Genomic DNA, 27,500 nt, shown 5'->3' on the forward strand with positions numbered 1-27,500 from the left:
CTACATTTAGAGCGTTATTAATATTCACCCTAATGAGAGACTGTAGCTCCTCCTCCTCAGTGTATATCACAATACCTACATTTAGAGCGTTATTAATATTCACCCTAATGAGAGACTGTAGCTCCTCCTCCTCAGTGTATATCACAATACCTACATTTAGAGCGTTATTAATATTCACCCTAATGAGAGACTGTAGCTCCTCCTCCTCAGTGTATATCACAATACCTACATTTAGAGTTATTAATATTCACCCTAATGAGAGACTGTAGCTCCTCCTCCTCAGTGTATATCACAATACCTACATTTAGAGCGTTATTAATATTCACCCTAATGAGAGACTGTAGCTCCGCCTCCTCAGTGTATATCACAATACCTACATTTAGAGCGTTATTAATATTCACCCTAATGAGAGACTGTAGCTCCGCCTCCTCAGTGTATATCACAATACCTACATTTAGAGCGTTATTAATATTCACCCTAATGAGAGACTGTAGCTCCTCCTCCTCAGTGTATATCACAATACCTACATTTAGAGCATTATTAATATTCACCCTAATGAGAGACTGTAGCTCCGCCTCCTCAGTGTATATCACAATACCTACATTTAGAGCGTTATTAATATTCACCCTAATGAGAGACTGTAGCTCCGCCTCCTCAGTGTATATCACAATACCTACATTAAGAGTTATTAATATTCACCCTAATGAGACTGTAGCTCCGCCTCCTCAGTGTATATCACAATACCTACATTTAGAGCGTTATTAATATTCACCCTAATGAGAGACTGTAGCTCCGCCTCCTCAGTGTATATCACAATACCTACATTTAGAGCGTTATTAATATTCACCCTAATGAGAGACTGTAGCTCCTCCTCCTCAGTGTATATCACAATACCTACATTTAGAGCATTATTAATATTCACCCTAATGAGAGACTGTAGCTCCTCCTCCTCAGTGTATATCACAATACCTACATTTAGAGCGTTATTAATATTCACCCTAATGAGAGACTGTAGCTCCTCCTCCTCAGTGTATATCACAATACCTACATTTAGAGCGTTATTAATATTCACCCTAATGAGAGACTGTAGCTTCTCCTCCTCAGTGTATATCACAATACCTACATTTAGAGCGTTATTAATATTCACCCTAATGAGAGACTGTAGCTCCTCCTCCTCAGTGTATATCACAATACCTACATTTAGAGCGTTATTAATATTCACCCTAATGAGAGACTGTAGCTCCTCCTCCTCAGTGTATATCACAATACCTACATTTAGAGTTATTAATATTCACCCTAATGAGAGACTGTAGCTTCTCCTCCTCAGTGTATATCACAATACCTACATTTAGAGCGTTATTAATATTCACCCTAATGAGAGACTGTAGCTTCTCCTCCTCAGTGTATATCACAATACCTACATTTAGAGTTATTAATATTCACCCTAATGAGAGACTGTAGCTCCTCCTCCTCAGTGTATATCACAATACCTACATTTAGAGTTATTAATATTCACCCTAATGAGAGACTGTAGCTCCTCCTCCTCCTCAGTGTATATCACAATACCTACATTTAGAGCGTTATTAATATTCACCCTAATGAGAGACTGTAGCTCCGCCTCCTCAGTGTATATCATAATACCTATATTTAGAGTTATTAATATTCACCCTAATGAGAGACTGTAGCTCCTCCTCCTCAGTGTATATCACAATACCTACATTTAGAGCATTATTAATATTCACCCTAATGAGAGACTGTAGCTCCTCCTCCTCAGTGTATATCACAATACCTACATTTAGAGCATTATTAATAACGGGGTGGCATTTGCCACCCTATGCCACCCCGGCAGATCAGCCCATGCTACATGGTAATGGATGGCGTTAGTGTTAGGAGCGAGAGCTGAGGCGATCATCATTAGTGCCCAGCTCAGCCCAACATCAGCTGGAGGAAACAGAAGCGCCCGCCAGTGGAGTCTTCACTGCTACACTGTCGAGGAGAACCTGGCATCCACTGCATCTCTATTTATAGGTGACAGCCTGGGTACGCAGAGCCACTGCCATGGGATTAGCCTTCACTCGTAGGGTGGAGGAGCATTTTTCCAATTACAAGCTTTCCAGCTAAACCAGTGACCACAGACACGCAGTCGGCTCTGCGTACGGTACTTAGGCCTTATCAGACTGACTGTGCTCAGTTCTGCAATAACTTATGGACAAAAGTATTGGGACACCTGCTCATTCCTTGTCTCTTCTGAAATAAAGGGTCCTATCCTGCTTCTGTTGAAGTAACTGTCTCTACATAAACTGTGTGTGTGTGCAGTTGCACACCTGTGTCAGCAATGGGTGCAACCTAAAGTAACAGAATGCATTAATTAGAAAGGATGTCCACAAACATTTGGACATCTTGCGTATTTTCACATACACAAAGCCCCCCAGCATTGAGCTGTGGAGCAGTGGAAGAACTGTGTTCTCTGGAATGATGGTGGTGGAGCTCCATCCTCTTTGTGCTTCCACTCACTGGCCACTTTATTAGAAACACTACATGTACAAATGTTTGTGGACACCCCTTTTAATGAATGCATGAGTTGGAGATGATGAGGTGTGGTGGTGATCCATCTTTTCTACATCCTGACCTCACTAACGCTCTTGTTGCTGAATGCAATCAAATCCTCACAGCAATGCTCCTCCAAACCCTAATAGAAAGCCTTCTTCCCTGGACAGTAGAGACAGAAGCAGGACCGACGCTTTTTAACACCCTTGATTCCAGAAGTAACAGTGAATGAGCAGGTGTCCCAATACTTTTGTCCATTTAGTACATGTAATGTAAATGTTTTGTAGAGGAGGGGTTTTGTGGTGTTCACGCTCTGGGGGATCTATGGGATGGTTACCCAGAACGGAAACGCTGGCTGCTGTGTCGGGACATCAACATTCAGAGATGTGTGTGTGTGTGTGTTTGACAGTCCTTTGAGGGTGGAGATGCTTTCTTTTGAATGTTTTACAGATGTCTCTGTTCTTGGCTGGTGTGAGCGCAGTGTTTGAAGACTGCTGATGGGATTGTTTTAGTATTCCTCTGATGTCTGATGAAGGCTGCGGCGCTGTATCCCCCGGCGCGCTGCGCTCTGATCTGTGCCTGCTCCTGCCACTGTCACTGCAATTAAAACCTACAACAACACTGACAATGGCAGCGACAGTTGTGTACGCTCACACTAATGCAGGGGGTTCCACTCCCAGTGCTGATCCATGCTCAGGGATTCTCTAACCGAAACCCTGAGAACAACTGAGACTGTTTTTGGGGGGAATTTTTTTTTCTAAATATCGCCCATGTAGGGGTGTTAGCGGTGTTAATGGGATTTGAACTCATCACCTCCTGAGCGTCTTGACAAGCAGGCAGTTAGACAGTCGCTCCACTCTAGAACTGTGAAGCCGTGTCCATTCCTGAGTCTGAGGAAGAAAGGGAAGGTGAATTTACTCAGAACTGGGTTTGTATGTGGTGTGACTTCACAGCTCTAGACCGGCCCTACGGTCTAACTGCTGCTCATTAGCTCATCAGGTCTGAGGAGATCATCAGTTCAAATCCCGTGGGCTAGAGGGGTATGAAGCCCCCCAGCATTGAGCTGTGGAGCAGTGGAAGAACTGAAGTTGGGGATGATGAGGTGGGGAGTGATCAAACAACATCCTGACCTCACAAACACTCTTGTTGCTGAATGCAATCAAATCCTCACAGCAATGTTTCTCCAAAAATCTAGTAGAAAGTCTTCTTTGGACAAAAGCAGGATCAGCTCTTTTTAATAGCCTTGATTTCAGAAGTAAACAATGAATGAATGAGCAGGTGTCCCAATACTTTTGTCACTATAGTGTAGGCTTGTGGCTCCATTACACACCACCCCCGTAACCTCTACACACACTGTCAGTGGGTTAGACTGGACTGTTTATTTGTGTTGCAGCTCAGGCGCACACGCGTGCGCGCACACACACACACACACACAGACACACACACACACAGAGACACACACACACACACACACACTAAGGTGACCTCCATGGTAGTGGCGTGCTGCTGGATTTGCGCGCGCACACGCACACACACACACACACACACACACACACACACACACACACCCAACGCCTCTATAATATTTCACTCGCCAGCAGTTGTCATGGAAACCACACACCTCCCAGCTCGTCCCCGGGTTGTGCAGCGTCCGCGCTGTTCGGCGATTAGCCTCAGCCAGCCAAACATACGCACACACACATTTGTGAAGGTAGGAGGGGGCATGAGTGTGTCACTATGGTAACCTATACTACAGATGAGCTTAGGTACAGTCAGGCATGAACAGAAACACACACACACACACACACACACACACACACACATCTCAAGAAGAGCCTACCACACAGTCTGCAGTCTCAGATGTTGGGGTCTGAGGTTTATCTCCTTTAGGTTTGCACTGGAGCTATGAGGCTAATGTAGCTAACAAGTGATGGAAGCTTATATACACCAATTAGCATGGTGTTGAGTGTGTGTGTACTGGTGTAAATGTACTGGTTGAGTGTGTGTGTGTACTGGTGTAAATGTACTGGTTGAGTGTGTGTGTGTGTGTACTGGTGTAAATGTACTGGTTGAGTGTGTGTATGTGTACTGGTGTAAATATACAGGTTGAGTGTGTGTGTGTGTACTGGTGTAAATGTACTGGTTGACTGTGAGTGTGTGTACTGGTGTAAATGTACTGGTTGAGTGTGTGTGTGTGTGTGTACTGGTGTAAATGTACTGGTTGAGTGTGTGTGTGTGTGTACTGGTGTAAATGTACTGGTTGAGTGTGTGTGTGTGTGTGTACTGGTGTAAATATACAGGTTGAGTGTGTGTGTGTGTACTGGTGTAAATATACAGGTTGAGTGTGTGTGTGTGTACTGGTGTAAATGTACTGGTTGAGTGTGTGTGTACTGGTGTAAATGTACTGGTTGAGTGTGTGTGTGTGTGTACTGGTGTAAATGTACTGGTTGAGTGTGTGTGTGTACTGGTGTAAATATACAGGTTGAGTGTGTGTGTGTGTACTGGTGTAAATGTACTGGTTGAGTGTGTGTGTGTGTACTGGTGTAAATGTACTGGTTGAGTGTGTGTGTGTGTACTGGTGTAAATGTACTGGTTGAGTGTGTGTGTGTACTGGTGTAAATATACAGGTTGAGTGTGTGTGTGTGTACTGGTGTAAATGTACTGGTTGAGTGTGTGTGTGTGTACTGGTGTAAATGTACTGGTTGAGTGTGTGTGTGTGTACTGGTGTAAATGTACTGGTTGAGTGTGTGTGTGTACTGGTGTAAATATACAGGTTGAGTGTGTGTGTGTGTACTGGTGTAAATGTACTGGTTGAGTGTGTGTGTGTGTACTGGTGTAAATGTACTGGTTGAGTGTGTGTGTGTGTACTGGTGTAAATGTACTGGTTGACTGTGAGTGTGTGTGTACTGGTGTAAATGTACTGGTTGAGTGTGTGTGTACTGGTGTAAATGTACTGGTTGAGTGTGAGTGTGTGTGTACTGGTGTAAATATACTGGTTGAGCATGTGTGTGTACTGGTGTAAATGCACTGGTTGAGTGTGTGTACTGGTGTAAATGTACTGGTTGAGTGTGTGTGTGTGCTGGTGTAAATGCACTGGTTGAGTGTGTGTGTGTACTGGTGTAAATGCACTGGTTGAGTGTGTGTACTGGTGTAAATGTACTGGTTGAGTGTGTGTGTGTACTGGTGTAAATGCACTGGTTGAGTGTGTGTACTGGTGTAAATGTACTGGTTGAGTGTGTGTGTGTACTGGTGTAAATGCACTGGTTGAGCGTGTGTGTGTACTGGTGTAAATGTACTGGTTGAGTGTGTGTGTACTGGTGTAAATGTACTGGTTGAGTGTGTGTGTGTACTGGTGTAAATGCACTGGTTGAGTGTGTGTGTACTGGTGTAAATGTACTGGTTGAGTGTGTGTGTGTACTGGTGTAAATGCACTGGTTGAGTGTGTGTGTACTGGTGTAAATGTACTGGTTGAGTGTGTGTGTGTACTGGTGTAAATGCACTGGTTGAGTGTGTGTGTGTACTGGTGTAAATGCACTGGTTGAGTGTGTGTACTGGTGTAAATGTACTGGTTGAGTGTGTGTGTGTACTGGTGTAAATGCACTGGTTGAGTGTGTGTACTGGTGTAAATGTACTGGTTGAGTGTGTGTGTGTACTGGTGTAAATGCACTGGTTGAGTGTGTGTGTACTGGTGTAAATGTACTGGTTGAGTGTGTGTGTGTACTGGTGTAAATGCACTGGTTGAGTGTGTGTGTGTACTGGTGTAAATGCACTGGTTGAGTGTGTGTACTGGTGTAAATGTACTGGTTGAGTGTGTGTGTGTACTGGTGTAAATGCACTGGTTGAGTGTGTGTACTGGTGTAAATGTACTGGTTGAGTGTGTGTGTGTACTGGTGTAAATGCACTGGTTGAGTGTGTGTGTGTACTGGTGTAAATGCACTGGTTGAGTGTGTGTACTGGTGTAAATGTACTGGTTGAGTGTGTGTGTGTACTGGTGTAAATGCACTGGTTGAGTGTGTGTACTGGTGTAAATGTACTGGTTGAGTGTGTGTGTGTACTGGTGTAAATGCACTGGTTGAGTGTGTGTGTGTACTGGTGTAAATGCACTGGTTGAGTGTGTGTGTGTACTGGTTTAAATGTACTGGTTGAGTGTGTGTACTGGTGTAATTGTACTGGTGTGAATGTACTGGTTAAGTGTGTGTGTGTACTGGTGTAAATATACTGGTTTGAGTGTACACTAGTTTAAATGTATATGTAAATAACCTCTTTTCTGATTGGCTGCTCTGTACTGGGCCTGATTCAATAAGCAGTCCTGGCTGAAGCACCAACACAACAGTATAGCGTATGTGTGAATGGGCGGGGCTGAACATCTGCCAGCTGCTACTCTCATTAGGACTGATATATGTAAATATCCTCTGCCCTGATTGGCAGCCCAGCATACTTGAAGTATAGCGTCCATGTGAATGGGCGGGGCTAAACATGTGTTGATTTTTGTGACATCACAAAAACTAGCAATTTAAAACAGCCTGGTTTTCTTACTGTACCTTTAAGACTGATATATGTAAATGACCTCAGTTCTGATTGGCTGCCCTGTACTGGGCCTAATTCAGTAAGCAGACCTGGCTGTGTGAATGGGCGGGGCTAAATAGATGCCATATGGAGTGTTTTCCATGATCTGGGCTCTTTAATGGCGTTGATATGATGGCGTGTGTTTAGTCAGCGCACTGCAGCGGAGGGTCTGTACCGCAGTGAGTGTATTGAGGACGTTGGCATGTAGTTGCGATGCTCCGGGGTTTGGAGCACGCTGTATTTTTCTCCCTTTGAAACGCTGCGTCTCCTGGGTTTTTACACCTGGGGAGTTGACGCTCGCAGCTGGAGAGTGTGTTTGATATTCTCGGCGTTCGGCTCTTATTAGTATTCCGCCGTTGTGCGCAGTCTTGGCACTGCTTGTCTTTTTGTGTCAAAAAACAACACCTCTCTTCTCCGGTAACGGGACGGTCTCTCAGCTGCACCCGGCTCTCTGCTAGCATGGCTTTAGTGTCCTCAAGGTTAATTAATTCCCCCTGCCTTAATATCCAGTACACACCTCCATACACGCCCTTTATCGTTCAGCAGTTGTATCCTCACCCCTGGAGCCCTAAAGGTCTCCATGTGGGTCCCTGCGTGGGTCATAACCACTCTCTATAGCTCTATAGGTAGCCAGGAGTTGTCCCCTTTTGCTGCAGTAACATACCCTACTCTTCTGGGAGCTCCAGAGAACCTCACACTCCAGTCCTGAGGGGGGCGCTATACCCACTGTACCCCATCTGCATTGGGCACGGTGACCCTAGGTGATCTTAGGTTGACCTTATGTGCTCATGGTAGGACATTAATTGGGAGCCCTCCCCCCCAAGGTGTCATGGTTTCATACTGAACCACAGCTTATATGAGAGAGCCTTTGAAGAACCCTTTGAAGAGTCGGCTGGATGTACTAAAACGTTAGAACCTTATCTAGGTGTTTCGAATAAAGTGGCCAGTACTATGGACAAAAGTATTGGGACACCCGCTTATTTATTGCTTCTTCTGAAGTGAAGAGTCGGCTGGAGTTACTAAAACATTAGAACCTTATCTAGGTGTTTTGAATAAAGTGGCCAGTACTATGGACAAAAGTATTGGGACACCTGCTCATTCATTGCTTCTACTGAAGTCAAGACTGAAAAAGAGCTGATCCTGCTTCTGTTGGAGTAACTGTCTCTACTGTCCAGAGAAGAAGACTTTGTACTAGATTTTGGAGAATAATTGAAGATTGATAATGTGAGGATTTGATTGCATTCAGCACCATCATTCCAGAGAACACAGTTCCACTGCTCTACAGGCTTCTAATTAATTCAGCATCCAGAGAACCCTTTGAGGTGTCATGGTTCAAGCTTTTTATGAAAGGTACATTCAATTTAAGCACGTTTTATCAGATTTCATTGATCGTAATATTGATCAGAGAATAGTATCTCGCTCCCTGATGGTCCAGCCTTCTCTTACTTCTCCAGAGTTTCTCCAGGGTTTGATCTATCTGCTGCAGTTTCTCTCCGGGCCTCCTGGCTCTGTTTTGGCATGCAAGGCCCGCTTGCTCTCAGCCTCAGCAGGCTCGCTGGCAGAGGGCACTAATTAATGGGAACACCTGTTCCCAATCACCTTCTTCTGTCTTGCTGCCCCAGGGCATTGTGGGAGTTGAGGACAACTAGAAAGTGTGTGAATACGAGTAATGTAACTAACAAGCAATGGAAACGCAGCACAAGGTATGTGTTTCTAATAAAGTGGCCAGAGAGTGGAAGCACAAGGTAGGGGTTTCTAATAAAGTGGCCAGAGAGTGGAAGCACAAGGTATGTGTTTCTAATAAAGTGGCCAGAGAGTGGAAGCACAAGGTAGGGGTTTCTAATAAAGTGGCCAGAGAGTGGAAGCACAAGGTAGGGGTTTCTAATAAAGTGGCCAGTGAGTGGAAGCACAAGGTAGGTGTTTCTAATAAAGTGGCCAGAGAGTGGAAGCACAAGGTAGGTGTTTCCAATAAAGTGGCCAGAGAGTGGAAGCACAAGGTAGGTGTTTCTAATAAAGTGGCAGCAGAAGAGTTGAATTGTGGTCAGGGGTGAGGTTAAGTCCTGATCATCTGCAGTGGGGTTGCTTTCGCGTGGACAGGTGATGAAGCTGCTATGTGGTAATAAACATATGCTCCTTTCCTGTTGAGTGATCACAGTGTTTCTGTTAGCTGTTACCTTTAATTCAAACAGACACCAGCAGATGTTGCACGTCATCATGAGTCTGAACTGGGATTTGTCTGTGTGTCAGTCATGTGTGAAGGCTGCAGGATATGCAGGGATGTTGATAATTAGGCCCACATCTGCATGTAGCAGTACTGCACTGTGTTGTGTTGTACTTTTGCAGCCGCAGTAAAGTGGGGATTGTAAAGTTTTGGGCCACCATAAGGAGTTGTCAAGTTTTGGGCCATAGAAAGGGGGTTTGTAAAGTTTTGTAAAGGGGGATTGTACATTTCTGAGCATTAGTAAGGAGTTGTCAAGTTTTGGGCCACAGTAAGTAAGTAGTAAAGGGGGTTTGTAAAGGTTTAAGCCACAGTAAGTGGGGTTTGCAAGTTTTGGGCCCTAGTAAAGGGGTTTGTAAAGTTCTAAGCCACAGTAAGTAAGGTTTGTAAAGTTTTGGGCCACAGTAAAGGGGCTTTGTAAAGTTGTAAGCCTCAAAAAGTAAGTAGTAAAGGGGGGTTGTAAAGTTTTAAGCACAGTAAGTGGGGTTTATAAAGTGTTGGGCCATAATAAAGGGGGTTTGTAAAGTTCTGAGCAACAGTAAGGAGTTGTCAAGTTTTGGTCCATAGAAAAGGGGTGTTGTAAAGTTTTAGGCCACAGTAAAGGGGCTTTGTAAAGTTGTAAGCCATAGTAAATGCGGTTTGAAAAGTGTTGAGCCATAGTAAAGGGGGGTTATATAGTTCTGAGCCACAGGTAGGAGTTGTCAAGTTGTGGGCCATAGTAAAGGGGGTTTGTAAAGTTCTGGGCCACAGTAAGGAGTTGTCAAGTTTTGAGCCATAGTAAAGGGGGTTTGTAAAGTTCTGCATCACAGTAGGGAGTTGCCGAGGTCTGGGCGACAAAATGGGGGCTTTGTAAGGTCCTGGGCCATTTGTAAAGTTCTAGACCACAGTTAGGGTGGTTTATACAGCTCTGGTTCACAATAAGGGTAATTTGTAAAGTTCTAGGCTGCATTTATGTTGATTTGTAAAGTTTTGGGTCACAATAAGGGATTTCTGAAGTTCTGGGCTACCATAAGGGGGGTAGGGGGGATGTTAAGTTCTTGGACACAGTAAAGTGTTGTCAAGTTCAAGGCCCCAGTAAGGGGGTTTGCAAATTTCTATGCCACAGTTATGGATTCACAATAAGGAGTTGTCTGGTTCTGGGCCACAGGTGGGGGTTGTTTGCAAAGTTCTAGGCCACAGTTGGTCTCAGATGCGTTTCTATTGAAATCAGTGCTTTTCTCACATTACAGACATGAATGAACCGAGTCACAATCATGTTAATGTCCTTTTCTAAGATGAGCAGATGTCTTCTTTTAGCTTGGGTGACAACTACTGACGCACTTCAATTATGCTGACCTGTACGTTCAATATAATAAGCCCAGAGGGCATAGAGTTAACGCAGACAGAGCGGTCATCTTGGCCTGTAAACATGATGGAGAGTTCATAAAGCTGTCCACATGCTTTAATGGCGCTGTGTGCCTTTAGGGATTAAATCTAATGATCAATTTTATGACACTCTGCCCTTCCCATCTACTATATCGGATTTTCCCAGTGATGCTGCTAACGCACACTGAGTGAATGTTTCATGTGTTCACCAGCCAAAATGTTTTTGTGTCTGAAGTTATTTTGTGCTGATTAACCAGAGTACTCAGTATATATATATAGCCAGCACCACACCAGCACCAGACCAGCACCAGACCACTATATGCTGTGATTTGAACACTGGTATGATGGTGCATCAGCACCAAACCAGCATAGACCAGCACAAACCAGTATATGTTGTGTTTTAAACACTGGTATTCTGATCAACCATCACCACACTAGTCCCAGACCAGCATATATTGTGTTTTAAACACTGGTATTCTGATCAACCATCACCACACTAGTCCCAGACCAGCATATATTGTGTTTTGAACACTGGTATACTGGTCAACCAGTCCCACACCAGCACCAGACCAGTATAAATCAGCATTTGTTGTGTTTTGAACACTGGTATGCTGGTCAACCAGTCCCAGACCAGCATAAACCAGTATATATTGTGCTTTGAACACTGGTATGCTGGTCAACCAGTCCCACACCAGCACCAGACCAGCACAAATCAACATAAACCAGTATATATTGTGTTTTGAACACTGGTATGCTGGTCAACCAGTCCCAGACCAGCACCTGACCAGTATAAACCAGTATATATTGTGCTTTAAACACTGGTATGCTGGTCAACCAGTCCCAGACCAGCATAAACCAGTATATATTGTGCTTTGAACACTGGTATGCTGGTCAACCAGTCCCAGACCAGCACCAGACCAGCATAAACCAGCTGTTTTTCAGCAGGACTGCATTATGTATAGATACTCCTTTTTCTGTTTTCTTTATTGTTGGTGTGTGTGTGTGTGTGTGTGTGTGTGTGGCACAGCAGGCATTGGGATTCTCTCATTGTTCTGCTCGAACCTGTTTGCACTCGACGCATTTTCATCCCCTCCGTCCTTCTTTCTTCTCTCAGCAGGAAGAACAGCAATCTTTCCTCAGCAGTGTCATCTCAGGAGATAAAACACACGCTGAAATAATGATGCCTTCCTGCTACAACACCACATTTAGAGATTAACGGCACAGCCAGATAGTCTACTGAGAGACGGCGGATAAGACGGAGAGGGGGGCAGTGTGAATTAGAGGTAAAATAGAGAGAGAAAGAGGAGAACACACGATCGACTCCATCTTGAGTCTGCCGAGCGTGCGCTAGTCTTTCCCTCGTTATTCATTATTCCCTCGCTTTTCCCTGATCTTCCCCGCCTCGCGCTCGCTCTCTCACGCTCTCTCTCTCTCTTCATGTGTCGAGATGTCGAGGCCTTGTCAGCCACAATGGCCGTACTGAAGGAGCAATGACTGTAGAAAGCATGGACAGCGCAACGTCTCTCAAAAGTGAAGCAAACACGGGTCTAGCGCCTCTGCTGGCTGGTAGCAGTGTTATGTATAGCTCCGCCCATCCCTGTATGTTTCAATGACAAAACAGCCCCGCCCATTTTTCTTCTCTAAACTGTCTCTCCATCTCCAGTGTCTCCAAACACCAGCTGTTAGTTCTCCCTGTGCTGATATTGACCCATTTTTAATATGAACCCCTATTCTGCTCTATCGTAAGAAGGCGGGGCTACACTTAGGAATGAAGTGATTGACATGGAGGCGGTCGTCTGCAGCAGGACCTGCATGGCGTCCTTTCTGTTCAGTACATGGAGGAGCCGAGTTGTAGAGGAACTTTTACTGTTGGAGTGTCCACTTACTGAACAAACTGCTTCTGCGCTGGAAGCTCAGTGAAGACGGTCTGAGACACGCTTGTGCTTGGTCTGGGAGAAGGGGGTGGGTCTATTGAATGAGTAGGTGAGTCTGGCTCCGCCTCTGAGCAGACTCTGGTTGCAGATTTGATAACATGGCCGACAGTTTTGGTTTAATTTCTATAAAAGGGAAGGGAAGGGAAGGGAACCACGGCGAATGAGCAGCTCACAGATACAGCCATGTGTGTTTCTACTGTGTGGGTTAGCATGCTAATGGCTAATCAGTGCATAGAAATGGATCATGTGAAACTTTACAGTATGCATCTCGTTTAAACTGGTTTGACGCTGGTTTAGCTGGTCAATTTCCAGCATGGAAATACTGCATATTAGAATAAAGACTACCATACTAGCATCTAAAACACATGCTAAGCTAAAAGAAGCTACAGTTGACCCTGTTGCCATAGTTACTTTCCAGCTGTTAGCCTAGCGATCAAGTACAATTATTTTAGTCTACAACAAACAAGCCGTCCAACTGACAGATAACCACATATGCTAAACTGACAAAAGTATTGGGACACCTGCTCATTTATTGTTACTTCTGAAATCAAGGCTATTAAGGCTATCTACTGTCCAGAGAAGAAGACTTGATTTTTTTTTTTTTTGCTGTGAGGATTTGATTGTAGTCAGTTGTAGGAGTGTTAGTGGGGTCAGGATGCTGGATGATCACCACTCTACCCCATCCATCATTCCAGAGAACACAGTTCTTCCACTGCTCCACAGCTCAATGCTGGGGGGCTTTATACCCCTCTACAACTTAAAGTAGTTGAATGCATTCATTAGAAGGGGTGTCCACAAACCTTTGGACATCTTTGCAGTGTGTGTGACACCTCACACTCTGCTGGGTGGTTCATCACTAAGCCATCAGGTATTCCTGCTCTGCACCACACACACTCCGAGAGCTTACACTCACATCTAACACCATCTCCATCTCCATCTATTAATAGACCATCTGCAGTCGTAGATCTGAGAGGTGATTTCTGTTGAAACTGACCCAGTTGTGGCGCGTGGCAGCTCTCGCTGAGATCAAAACCCACCCGCTAATATGATCACAGTGTGTGTGTGTGTGTGTGTGTGTGTGTGTGTGTGTGTGTGTGTGTGTGTGTGTTCTCCCATCATTAGCAGAGAGGGTTCTTCAGTGAAGTGTCTCCACTTACACTTTTCTCCATTAAGAGAAGACCATCCTTGCCTTTTGGCCAGTGAGAGGAAGCAGAAAATATGTGTTTCTAATAAAGTGGCCAGTGAGGAAGCACAAGGTAGGTGTTTCTAATAAAGTGGCCAGTGAATGGAAGCACAAGGTGGGGGTTTCTAATAAAGTGGCCAGTGAATGGAAGCACAAGGTAGATGTTTCTAATAAAGTGGCCAGTGAGGAAGCACAAGGTAGATGTTTCTAATAAAGTGGCCAGTGAGGAAGCACAAGGTAGGTGTTTCTAATAAAGTGGCCAGTGAATGGAAGCACAAGGTGGGTGTTTCTAATAAAGTGGCCAGTGAATGGAAGCACAAGGTGGGTGTTTCTAATAAAGTGGCCAGTGAATGGAAGCACAAGGTTGGTGTTTCTAATAAAGTGGCCAGTATGAAAGCACAAGGTGGGGGTTTCTAATAAAGTGGCCAGTGAGTGGAAGCACAAGGTAGGTGTTTCTAATAAAGTGGCCAGAGAATGGAAGCACAAGGTTGGTGTTTCTAATAAAGTGGCCAGTATGAAAGCACAAGGTGGGTGTTTCTAATAAAGTGGCCAGTGAATGGAAGCACAAGGGGGGTGTTTCTAATAAAGTGGCCAGTATGAAAGCACAAGGTGGGGGTTTCTAATAAAGTGGCCAGTGAGTTGAGTTGGTAGGATGTGGGCTCAGTGGTGAGTCAGCGGATTCTCAGGCCTGTATTATAAATTGATGATGAGGTTTTAGCTGCAGGCTGGAGGCCGAGTCTTCTCTCTACTCTGGTCATTAGTGTGATGGTCATGGTGGTTATTGCTGCAGTTAGTGAGTAATATTCCAGCTTGCCTTTTGAGTCACCCACACTGGAAACACGACCAGCGAGCGCGATCACCGCAGCCTAGCAGTGGGCCTGAATCGTCTCTGTCTCTCTGTCTCTCTGTCTCTCTCTCTCTCTCTCTCTCTCTCTCTCTCTCTCACATAATGATACAGGTACACATGGGGTACCACAGCAACCACTTGGTAACACCCTAGGAACTGCCTGAGACACCACTGCAAATACTTGAAATATTAAACAACCATAATAGCAACTACCTGGCAATCACCCTAGTAAATGCCATAGCAACTACCCAGAACATGCTAGAAAATACCATAGTGAATACAATTCATGAATACATATCACCATAGCAACCATACTAGCAACTACTTGGAAATACCTTAGCAACCACCATAGCAACTATCTAAAATACCATAGCTACCACCCATGCAACAACATGGAACGCCTTAGGAATCACCCGAAAAACCATAACAACCATAATAGCAACTACCTGGCAATACCTTAGCAATAGTAAATGCCATAGCAACTACCTAGAACACCTTTGAAAATGCCATAGTGAATATAATTGCTATCACCATAGCAACCATACTAGAAAACTACCTGGGTATACCTTAGCAACCACCATAGCAACTACCTGGAACACCTTAGCTACCACCTAAAATAACATAGCTACCACCAAAGCAACAACATGTAATGCCTTAGTAACCACCCGAAAAACCATAACAACCATAATAGCAACTACCTGGCAATACCTTAGCAATCACCATTATAAATGCCATAGCAACTACCTAGATAACCTTCGAAAATACCATAGTGAATACTATTGCTATTACCATAGCAACCATACTAGAAACTACCCAGAAATACCTTATCAACCACCATAGCAACTACCTGGAACATTTTATCAACCACCTAAATTACCATAGCTACCATCATAGCAACTACCTGGTACACCTTAGCAACCACCTAAAATACCATAGCAACCACCATAGCAACTACCTGGAACACCTTAGAAACCACTTTAAATACCATAGCCACCACCATAGCAACTACCTGAAACACCTTAGCGACCACCATAGCAACTACCTAGAAATGCCCTAGCAACCACCTTAGCAACTACTCCCGCTCGCAAATGGTGCGGCCGGAAGGGTCTAAGATTTTATAGCCTGTACTTTCCACACTTTCTCTGCTTGAACTGAGAATTAATTCCAGTCTTAAACACCAGGACACACCTCGGAGGGTTAAGTGCTGTATGTGGATTGTAGTGTGTGCTGAGTGTGTGTTTAGTGGCCAGGTCAGGAGGTGGCAGTGTCCAGCAATCTCATGACCTGCTTCTCCTCATTTAATTTAACGGTCATCTATTTCGTCAGTGACCCTTCTGAACCGCCGTGTCTGTTGGTACTCTCCGTCTCCACTGCCTCGCTTTTATTCTCCTGATCTGCTATCAGCTGCTAGATGGCTTTCTGACCTCCATTAAACCACTGACACGTTTATCTCACCATCCGACATGCGCTGTATCTCACTGAGGCTTTACACCACAAAAGTCAAACTGCACTCATGGAGGCTCACTTACTGTGTAGTTTCCCCTGAATCACCCCACCAGATTCAGCTTCTCAGACTAGAGCGTTATTAATATTCACCCTAATGAGAGACTGTAGCTCCGCCTCCTCAGTGTATATCACAATACCTACATTTAGAGCGTTATTAATATTCACCCTAATGAGAGACTGTAGCTCCGCCTCCTCAGTGTATATCACAATACCTACATTTAGAGCGTTATTAATATTCACCCTAATGAGAGACTGTAGCTCCTCCTCCTCAGTGTATATCACAATACCTACATTTAGAGCGTTATTAATATCCACCCTAATGAGAGACTGTAGCTCCGCCTCCTCAGTGTATATCACAATACCTACATTTAGAGCGTTATTAATATTCACCCTAATGAGAGACTGTAGCTCCTCCTCCTCAGTGTATATCACAATACCTACATTTAGAGCGTTATTAATATTCACCCTAATGAGAGACTGTAGATCCTCCTCCTCAGTGTATATCACAATACCTACATTTAGAGCCTTATTAATATTCACCCTAATGAGAGACTGTAGATCCTCCTCCTCAGTGTATATCACAATACCTACATTTAGAGCGTTATTAATATTCACCCTAATGAGAGACTGTAGCTCCTCCTCCTCAGTGTATATCACAATACCTACATTTAGAGCGTTATTAATATTCACCCTAATGAGAGACTGTAGATCCTCCTCCTCAGTGTATATCACAATACCTACATTTAGAGCGTTATTAATATTCACCCTAATGAGAGACTGTAGCTCCTCCTCCTCAGTGTATATCACAATACCTACATTTAGAGCGTTATTAATATTCACCCTAATGAGAGACTGTAGATCCTCCTCCTCAGTGTATATCACAATACCTACATTTAGAGCGTTATTAATATTCACCCTAATGAGAGACTGTAGCTCCTCCTCCTCAGTGTATATCACAATACCTACATTTAGAGCGTTATTAATATTCACCCTAATGAGAGACTGTAGATCCTCCTCCTCAGTGTATATCACAATACCTACATTTAGAGTTATTAATATTCACCCTAATGAGAGACTGTAGCTCCTCCTCCTCAGTGTATATCACAATACCTACATTTAGAGCGTTATTAATATTCACCCTAATGAGAGACTGTAGCTCCGCCTCCTCAGTGTATATCACAATACCTACATTTAGAGTGACCAAAGTGTGTGCTGAGCTCTCTGATCTAACCTAATCTCTGTGTGTGTGTGTGTGTGTGTGTGTGTGTGTGTGTTAGGTACGTGTCTGGTGCTGGGCTGCCTGATCTACCCTGACGGATGGGATGCGGATGAGGTGAAGCGGATGTGCGGAGAGCAGACGGATAAATACACTATCGGAGCGTGCTCCGTGCGCTGGGCCTACATCCTGGCCATCATGGGCATCCTGGACGCCCTCATCCTCTCCTTCCTCGCCTTCGTCCTGGGCAACCGGCAGGATGGCCTCATGGGAGAGGAGCTGCTGGGAGACAGTAAGACACTAACCATCATACTTGAAAGCGACACTCTTGTAAAAAATAAACTTCAAGGGTTCTTTAATAAAGGCAGCAGTTCTGTATAGAACCTTGATAAGGTGGATAACCTTTAGAACCTTTTTAATGGGCCACCATCATCACTGGACATGGTTATCTGACGCCAACAACTGCAGCACCACTGCACTGTACTGTACTACGCAGTACTGAAAACGGGTTCTTCAAATCGTAGCGATGGTAGAACCTTTAAAAAAAGGAATCATCAACAACAAGGGTTCCTTTAGAAATGTTCCACAATCTCTATAAGTTAAAGAACCCTTTGTAGTACCATGTAGATGGTACTACATACCATTTATACTTAGACCTACTTAGACTTAGACTGCATAGTGATAAAAGACTGTATGCAGTTAAAAAAGGGTTCTACATATACATAGTACTCATCGATGGTGAAACCTTTAGGTACAGGAACCTTTTTTGTAGATGGTTCTATATAGAACCTTTTTAAGGGTTCCTTTTTTAAGGTTTTACTATCATAGCAATAGTAGAACCTTTAAAAAAGCTTTTCCTTTTGTAACTGTTCTGCATTCTCTGAGTTAAAGAACCCTTTTCAGTACTATGTAGAACCTATTTTGTACACGGTTCTACATGGATCACTTTAAAAAGGATCGTATGTCAAAGTAAAGAACCCTCTATGCACCCACCTCGCCTTTTTTTATAGCATAGCAATAGTGGAACCTAAAAAGAACCCTTTTTAGTTCAGACTCCTTTTCAGTACTATGTCTATGTAGAACCCTTCTTTAACTGCAGCATCACTATACAGTCTAAGTATAAATGGGTTCTACATGGTACTACAAAGGGTTCTTTAACTTATAGAGATTGTGGAACATTTACATTTAAAGGAACCGTTGTTGTTGATTCCTTTTGAAAGGTTCTATTATTGCTATTGAGTCAGAGAACCCTTTTCTATTAGTAGGTAGTACAGTACTACAATGGTTTAGCAGCTAGGGAGAGGGAGATTACAGACAGTTGGGCAGGGCTGCTTTAAAAAAGGGTTCTATACCAATGTGAAGAACCCTTTAAGCATCCAACCCAAAGGTTATGAATCCAGACAATCTATACAGCCTGAGCAAACGGGTTCTTTAACTCATAGTGAAAGTGAAACCTTCAAAAAGGAACCCTATGTCTACAAAAAGGGTCCCTGTTTGAGGGTTCCACTATCGCTGTGAGTACTATGTCTATGTAGAACCCTTCTTTAACTGCAGCATCACTGTACAGTATTAATGGGTTCTACATGGTACTACAAAGGTTCTTATAGAGCTTGTGGAACATTTATAAAAGGAACCCTTGTTGTTGATTCCTTTTTTTTTTAAAGGTTCTACGAGTTAAAGAACCCAGAAAGCAGCTGCTGATGATGCATTTGGAAGGTGGGCGGGGCTTACACCAGCACGCTGCTGAATGGCGGCACATAACCTCTATAAAACGTGAACTCTGTTTGAGTGAGGAAGCCGAGGGACGCAGGAATAACGGGACTGAGCACATACGAAACACCTCAGCTTTAGTCCAGACCGCCCCTTTAATACCCACTAGATCCACATTATTCGTGGGACTGAGGTTTGATTGATGACGGACTGATTCCACCTGATTTCAGTGCAGCTCGTTCATTTCTGAACACCGCTCTGAATGCGTTCACCGAGCCGAATCAGTTTGCAGGTGCTGCTGTCCGGCTGTCCGGCCTGATTGGTTTTTCAGCATATCTATAGCACACCTGACTCCAGCGGCTGCCGCCGCTGCTGCCACCGCCGCTGCCGCCGCTCGGCTCGCCTCCATTTATTCAGTCAGTCATCTGTTCTGTCCTGGCGAGAGCTGGATGAGGCACAGATGGACAGATGAGGGAGGAGAGAAAATGAGGGAGAGAAATAATCATTAGGAGAAAAGAAGATGACATGAAAGAGCGAGCGAGGGGTAGATGGATAGGGAAGTGAGAGAGCCTAAAGAAAAGGGGGGGATGGAGAGAGAGAGAGAGCGAGAGAGAGCGAGAGAGAGAGAGAGCGCGAGAGGGAGAAGAAAATGAGAATTTACTGCAGGCCCGGGTTAATTGAAGCTCGGGGCTCCGGACTGAGCTATGCATTACTAATGGCTGTTTACACAGCTCGCTGTCAGCTTGTCCACATTAATCACACACACACACACACACACACACACACACACACACAAGGAACTGGCAATCAGGGATTCACAACATTTCTCAAAAACCAGCCAAAACAGGTTCATATTAAAAATGATTAAATCTGTATAATCTACAGTACATCTCTATACGACTATACAGACAAAAGTATTGGGACACCTGCTTATTCATGGCTTCTTCTGAAATCAAGGATATTAAAAAGAGTAACTGTCTCTACTGTCCAGAGTACTGGATGGAGCCCCACCACCATCATAGTTCCAGAGAACACAGTTCTTCCACTGCTCCACAGCTCAATGCTGGGGGGCTCTATATACACCCCTCTACTAGCCCACGCCTGGCATTAGGCAGCAGCATGGTGCCAATAGGTTCATCTGGGTTTATCTGCTGCAGAGAGTCCTATTATTTTGGCAGTACTTCTCTACAGGGACAAGCTGTGTCTGTGTTTGTGTGTGTGTGTGTCAGCAACGGGTGCAACTTAAAGTAGCTGAATGAGTTCTTTAGAAGGGGTGTCCACAAACTTGTGGACATATAGTGTTATCTATTAGCAGCATCATGGATCCTGGAGTTTGTGGTACACCAGTGTCGCTGCACAGTAGAACAGTGCACCACCACCCAATCTTCTGCCTTTCTGGCCATACTGTGAGCTGAACCTGCTTTGGGGGCATCAGCTATGGTAATGGTCAGAGTTCTCGGCAGCTGCCTAGAGGAGCCCATGGCTGCTGATTGAGGAGTCAGAGTTTTTATTGAGCCTTGAAATTTGCATCTTCTGGCCTTTCCTAATGATGACTGTGAACAGGACATAGCCCAGAGCATGGAAAAAGGTATCCAGGAGGTCACATTTCTTGGGGTGTCCAAACTAGACTGACCGCCAGGCTCCCCTGCCACTTATGTCAGACCAGCTTCTCACCAACAAGACTGACCGCCAGGCTCCCCTGCCACCCATGTCAGACCACCTGCTCACCAACTAGACTGACCACTAGGCCCCCCTGCATCTGCCTCAGACCAGCTGCCCATCCACCAGACTGACCGCCAGGCTCCCCTGCCACCCATGTCAGACCAGCTGCTCACCAATTAGACTGACCGCCAGACTCTCCTGCCACCCATGTCAGACCAGCTGCTCACCAACTAGACTGACCGCCAGGCTCCCTTGCCACCCAGGTCAGACCAGCTGCTCACCAATTAGACTGACCGCCAGACTCTCCTGCCACCCATGTCAGACCAGCTGCTCACCAACTTGACTGACCGCCATGCTTCCTCACCACCCGCATTAGACCAGCTGCCCACCCACTAGACTGACCACCAGGTTCCCTTGTCACCTGCCTCAGACCTGCCCACCAACTAGACTGACCGCCAGGCTCCCCTGCCACCCATGTCAGACCAGCTGCCCACCCACTAGACTGGCCACCAGGCCTCCCTGCATCTGCCTCAGACCAGCTGCTCATCTATTTGACTGTCCGCCATGCTTCCTCGCCAACCGCATTAGACCAGCTGCCCACCCATTAGACTGACCACCAGGTTCCCCTGCCACCCATGTCAGACCAGCTGCCCACCCACTAGACTGGCCACCAGGCTCCCCTGCCACCCATGTCAGACCAGCTGCCCACCCACTAGACTGGCCACCAGGCTCCCCTGCCACCCATGTCAGACCAGCTGCCCACCAACTAGTCTGACCGCCAGGCTCCCCTGCCACCCATGTCAGACCAGCTGCCCACCCACTAGACTGGCCGCCAGGCTCCCCTGCCACCCATGTCAGACCAGCTGCCCACCCACTAGACTGGCCACCAGGCTCCCCTGCCACCCATGTCAGACCAGCTGCCCACCCACTAGACTGGCCACCAGGCTCCCCTGCCACCCATGTCAGACCAGCTGCCCACCAACTAGTCTGACCGCCAGGCTCCGCTGCCACCCATGTCAGACCAGCTGCTCACCCACAAGACTGACCACCAGGCTCCCCTGCCACCCGCCTTAGACCAGCTGCTCACCCACTAGACTGACCTCTAGGTTCCCTTGTCACCCGCCTCAGACCTGCCCACCAACTAGATTGACCGCCAGGCTCCCCTGCCACCCATGTCAGACCAGCTGCCTACCCACTAGACTGACCACCAGGCTCCCCTGCCACCCATGTCAGACCAGCTGCCCACCAACTAGTCTGACCGCCAGGCTCCCCTGCCACCCATATCAGACCAGCTGCCCACCAACTAGTCTGACCGCCAGGCTCCCCTGCCACACATGTCAGACCAGCTGCCCACCCACTAGACTGACCACCAGGCTCCCCTGCCACCCATGTCACCCATCTCTTGTCCTCCTGATTCCTGATTCTAATTAGATTAGATTAGATAGTTAGTGATTAGTAATCTTAGGGTGTAATAAAAGGCCCGTAAGGAGCATAAGGGTCATAACAGATCATTTTAGAGGCCGACCTTCTGACCTCTTACAGTCGGAAAGCAGCGGCGACTCGTCGTTACGTTGAGAAGTTATTTAAGATATATTTTTTATATCTATTTAAATTTTTTTATATTTACATATTTTCTAAGAATACTAAAGGCATTTCTTTGTGAATCCGGCCTCTTAAAAGCTGCTGGAAGGAATGACGTGACTGATGGGCTACATTTGGGCTGGAGGTTTTGAGGAGGAGGGAGGAGGAGGGGGGGGGGATTATGTAAATGTGACTTTTTGCTGAACTTTTGCTGTTAGATGATAATACAGAGTGGGCTCAGAGATTTCATGACTGTTCCTCAGACGCTTTAGATGCTTGAAGGCTTTTACAGAACTTCTCCACCAGCTCTGAACAGAGGCCGATATCATCGCCGTCGGACAAAAAAGCTCCAGAATAGGTCTTAAGAAGTTGGTTGATGTGGCGTGACGTTTTACACCACTGCCTGCCAGAGAGCTACCACACCATGTGGGAGACTAGGCAAAAATGGAGATACAAGGTTTTGACAGAACAGGCGTGTCAGGCTCACTGTGGTGTATAGATCTTAACATCCATATATTTAAATTATTTTTTGTGATGTCACAAAAACTGGGCCTATTTAGCCTACCACAGTTTAGCCCCACCTATTAATTACTGAGGTTATAAGAATTTCAATGTAAAAAGGGCAGCCAATCAGAGCAGAGGTCATTTACATGTATCTCACCCATGCATATTCTCATCCTATGCAATGCTCCCAACACAGGAGGGTGAAGACAGACACACTCTGGCAAGTGTGCAATTACTACTAGTCTAGATCTGATGCTCCTGTGTCTATTGTAGGCAACTGTAGACGGGGGTTAGCATGGGCACTCTGACTGGTCTGCAGCTACGCAGCCTCATGCACGTCCAAGCCCTGATGATGGTTGGTGGCCTGTCACTCCTCTGTCCACTGTCGGCAGGTACTCACCCCTGCAGGCCAGGACCCCCCTTTGCAGGCCTTGCCGAGTAATTTGGGAAACTCTCCGACCCGCAGAGAGCCACCGACTGGGATCTGACCCTCGTCAAAGTGTTGCCCGTTTCTCCACGTCCAGCACGTCAACTACGAGAACCCACTGTTCTCCACTTACCGCCTACCAGCGATCCCAGACCTTCACATGCTGCACCGTCACCACACCATAATGTTTTGGCTGGTTGGTGGAGTCGTGACACATTAGGTCTACTGAAACGTCAGGGTACGCATTACTAACACTAATTAGGCCGAACAGGCCGAGCTGGAATCCCGTCATCATGGGCAGAACTACAACATCAGGACCATTAAATCTAGCAGAGAACTGCAGACTGGGCTCGTTTTCCACCTCAGCAGCCTGACGCCTTCTATTACTGCAGCGTCCCGTAGGTGAATTATGATTAATGCCAAAACTAAACAAGACTCTGGTGTATGAAATGAGTTTCTTCAAACAAATTCATCTGTGTGTGTGTGAGTGTGTGAGTGAGTGAGTGAGTGAGTGTGTGTGTTCTGATGCCACCTAGTGGTGATGTCTGTACTGCAGGGATGTATTACTGCACCAGTAACCATGTAACCTTGCTCTGGATAAGAGCATCAGCTAAATACCATAAATGTAAACATATGAAGGAAATTCTTAGAATTGTTATATATTAACTTCCTACTTAACGTCTAGACGGCCTCAGGAGGTCGGCCTCGAATATGAGCAGTTTAGCCCTTAACCAGCCTATTATCCACCGGCAGGCCAAAAGTGTTATTATTAACTTCTGTTACCAAAGAAAAAGTCCTAACTCTCAGCGGAAATCAACGCTAGCAGTATTTAATGCTGGATTTAAGTATTTAAGGCAAGACAGAACCACCAATAAGCCCACCTGCCCAATACTGTCGCTGCCCAATGAGAAACCTGCATCTCCAACATGGTGACTTTCCAGGAGAAGGCAAAATTGACTGTTAAAAATGGGAAAGATTAATGTAGTAATGAATATATTGTCCTATTTATAATTATTATCTTAATGATTAATATTTTTATTTATTATTTCTTATTAAATATTTATTATTTCTTATTAAATATTATCCTGTTGTGCGATTAAGGCTGGTATGCAGTTATTTTTTGGTTAACGGATGTTCAGTTTCTCGGTCCGGACGGTTTCCTGAATTTCCTCCCATAGAAATGGATAGAATACACGTTTTATGCACCCTTCAAATCTCCAAATGATACAAATACACATGAAGTACCACAGCAGCCACTTGCTAACACCCGAGCAACCACCTGAGATACCATAGCAACTGTCTAACAACACCCTAAGAACCATTAAGCAGCGTCATCATATCAACCACCTGACATACCAACCCAATTACCTTGTGCCACTGTAGCACCTATCTAGTGTCCACTAAGAAACACCATAGCAGCCACCTGGGATGCCGTACTAACCACCAAGCAACACTGTAGAAGTCACCTGCCATACAATAGCAACTACTTAAGTACACCACTGCAATCTACTGGGATACCATAGCAACCATTAACAACCACTTAGCAACTTCATAGCAACCACCTAGCAACATCGTAGAAATCACCTGGCATACAATAGCAACTACTTAGGTACACCACTGCAATCTACTGAGACACCATAGCAACCATCCAACAACCACTTAGCAACTTCATAGCAACCACCTAGCAACACCATAACTATTTCGCAAAGACCTGGGATGGCCTTAACAAATCTGTAGTAACACCCTAGGAACCATTAAGCAACATCATATCAACCACCTGAAATACCAATAGCAATTACCCTGCCACACTATAGCATTAGGCTGGTGTCCACTTAGCAACACCATAGAAATCTCCTGGGATACCATAGCAACTACTTAGGTGCACCACTGGAATCAACTAAGACACCATAGCAACCATCTAACACCTACTTAGCAATGTCATAGCAACCACCTACAATACCCTAGTCACCACCATAGCAACCACTTAGCAAAACCATAGCAACGACCTAGCAAAACCATAGCAACCATCTGGGATGCCATAGCAACCACCTAGCAAAATCATAGCAACCAACTGGGATGCCATAGCAACCACCTAGCAAAACCATAGCAACCAACTGGGATGCCATAGCAACCACCTAGCAACACAATAGAAGCCACCTAGGGGAAAAAAAAAAAAAACATAGCAACATCCTAGCAACTGCCTGGAAGAGGGATCCACTTTAGCTGTGCAACCATTCAGGGAACCACTTTTCTAGTCATTACCGATGGATCCGTCTGCTTCACTCCCTTCCAACTCACACATTTCAGTCCCTTTATTAATGTTAATTAATGACCCTCTTGTCTTCAGATTAAGTTTTTTATTAATTAAAAATATATATTATTACTCAGCGTTGGAGGACTCTGCTCTGCTCTTTAAGCCGCATTATTCATTAATGAGCGTAATTCCTTTATTCCTGCCTCTTTTCCCAGGTTGATTCTGCCCAGTGAAGGAACCCGAGTTACGTGACGTCATCCAGCTTATCGTCCTGCGGGCGGGTGTCCGGCGTGTCCACTGGAGTTTGGGAATGGATGGAGGAAGTGAAGAATGGAAAAACGAAGCCCATTTTCTGCCACACTGATCCTTCTTTATCTGAACGCCTCCGGCCGCGGGTTTGAGCGCAGCGCTGGGGATCGGCGGCCGGGTCGGTCTGACCGCTTCATCATCATTTGTCTTCATTCACTTCCTCTCAGACCCCCCCCCCCCTTCCCCCTCTCTCGCTCTCTCTCTCTCTCTCTGATCCACTCACATAGGACCTTATCACCACTGAACTGAACACTGCAGTAGATGTGTTTGTGTCCTCTGGAGCTCTTCATCATCATCATCATCATCATCATCATCATCATCACTCCACTGAATCCTCCAGTCAAAGCCAAGTACGCTCACCACTCTGAACTGGACCCTCAGCTGGAGCTCGGACTTCTGGACTTTTCCCATCAACCGATCTGATTAATAACGGACTCTACAGGAGGAGGAATCAGCGTGAGGACGTTCTGCTGCTGGATGGATGGATGGATCTGGCTCTGGCTGCTTTAAAAAAAATAATAACATTAAATTTGTCGCTGTCGGGACAAAACCTCGTATCTCGGTTTGTCTTATAATTTGAAAGCACCTGGCTGCTCTTCATGCCTTTCATGATGAATGGACCAATAGGAATGCTCAAAAATGACTATATTAACTTAAATTCAATTAAAAAAAAAAAAAAAAAAAGGATAGTCAGTTAAAGTTGGAGCTACTTGTTTTTTTTGCCCGACAGCGACAACTTCTAAACATACATGTCAACATGTCAAAAGTTTGCAGACACTCCATCATATTTTGAAGTTTCAGCACTGTTACTTTTAGTAGTTACAATTAACCCATTAATGTCCAAATCTGAAACGTTTAAATTTGGCCCATTTGCTCAATTTGTCAATTCAGTGTAATCATAATCAATAGGCTTAATCGCTTAGTTGATCACAAACAGAAAATCCAAAATTAATTGTGAATAAAAGTGCAAAAACAGCAGACAGTGAAAATCAGGGGCGCGCAGTGTCACTGACACCAAGCACCAACAGCTTTATAGGAGTCGTAACAGCAAGCCTCCTGTGGAGAATCTTCAACCTGCTAGAGAAGCCATGAGGTCCATGAGGTTCATCTACACATCCAAGATACAATCACGGATGGTAAAAACACGGGTTGAAGCTCGGTCTGAACACCGGGAAGGTCCGAGCGATGATTAGCATCGGTAGCTAGATGGTCTGGAGGAGCAACACCAACAGAGGTTCACCAGAAGGGTCTAGCATTAGGATGTGGAGCTCCCTGGGGAGATGATGGAGCTCCATCCAGTACCTTTGGGATGAGCCGAAGTGGCAGAACCGATTATCCAACATCAGAACGGACCGGACCTCACTGATGCTCTCCTCACAGCAATGTTCCAACATCTAGTGTAAAGCCTTCTCAGAAGAGAGAAGGAGGCTGTGACGGCAGCAAAGGTGGACACACTCCCCTATTAATAGCCCTGATTTCAGAAGATACACAAGTGTCTGCAAACTTTTGTACATGTAGTGTATACACTGATCAGCCATAACATTAGTACCACCACTGGTTCCAGTGATGGAGGTGTTGAAGCAGGAGAAATGGACAAGCGTAAGGATCTGAGACACTTTGTCAATAACTAAACTGTGATGTTCTTGACAACGACTGGGTCATTAGAACATC

General features: G+C 45.2%; 1 protein-coding gene across 3 annotated transcripts in view; it reads left to right on the forward strand.

The window, feature by feature from the left end:
• Nucleotides 1-27,500, forward strand: part of lhfpl3 (LHFPL tetraspan subfamily member 3) — a 57,460-nt gene that overhangs the window by 28,388 nt on the left and 1,572 nt on the right. For all 3 annotated transcript variants that reach the window (XM_072674114.1, XM_072674115.1, XM_072674117.1), the window contains 2 exons: nt 17,444-17,674; nt 25,736-27,500. The exon at nt 25,736-27,500 is cut by the window's right edge and continues 1,572 nt beyond it. In XM_072674114.1, the coding sequence (XP_072530215.1) occupies nt 17,444-17,674; nt 25,736-25,740 (236 nt within the window). In that variant the 3' untranslated portion in view covers nt 25,741-27,500. The remainder of the gene's footprint in view (nt 1-17,443; nt 17,675-25,735) is intronic.

This window comes from Salminus brasiliensis, chromosome 2, assembly GCF_030463535.1.
Source record: "Salminus brasiliensis chromosome 2, fSalBra1.hap2, whole genome shotgun sequence".
NCBI classification, from domain to species: Eukaryota; Metazoa; Chordata; class Actinopteri; order Characiformes; family Bryconidae; genus Salminus; species Salminus brasiliensis.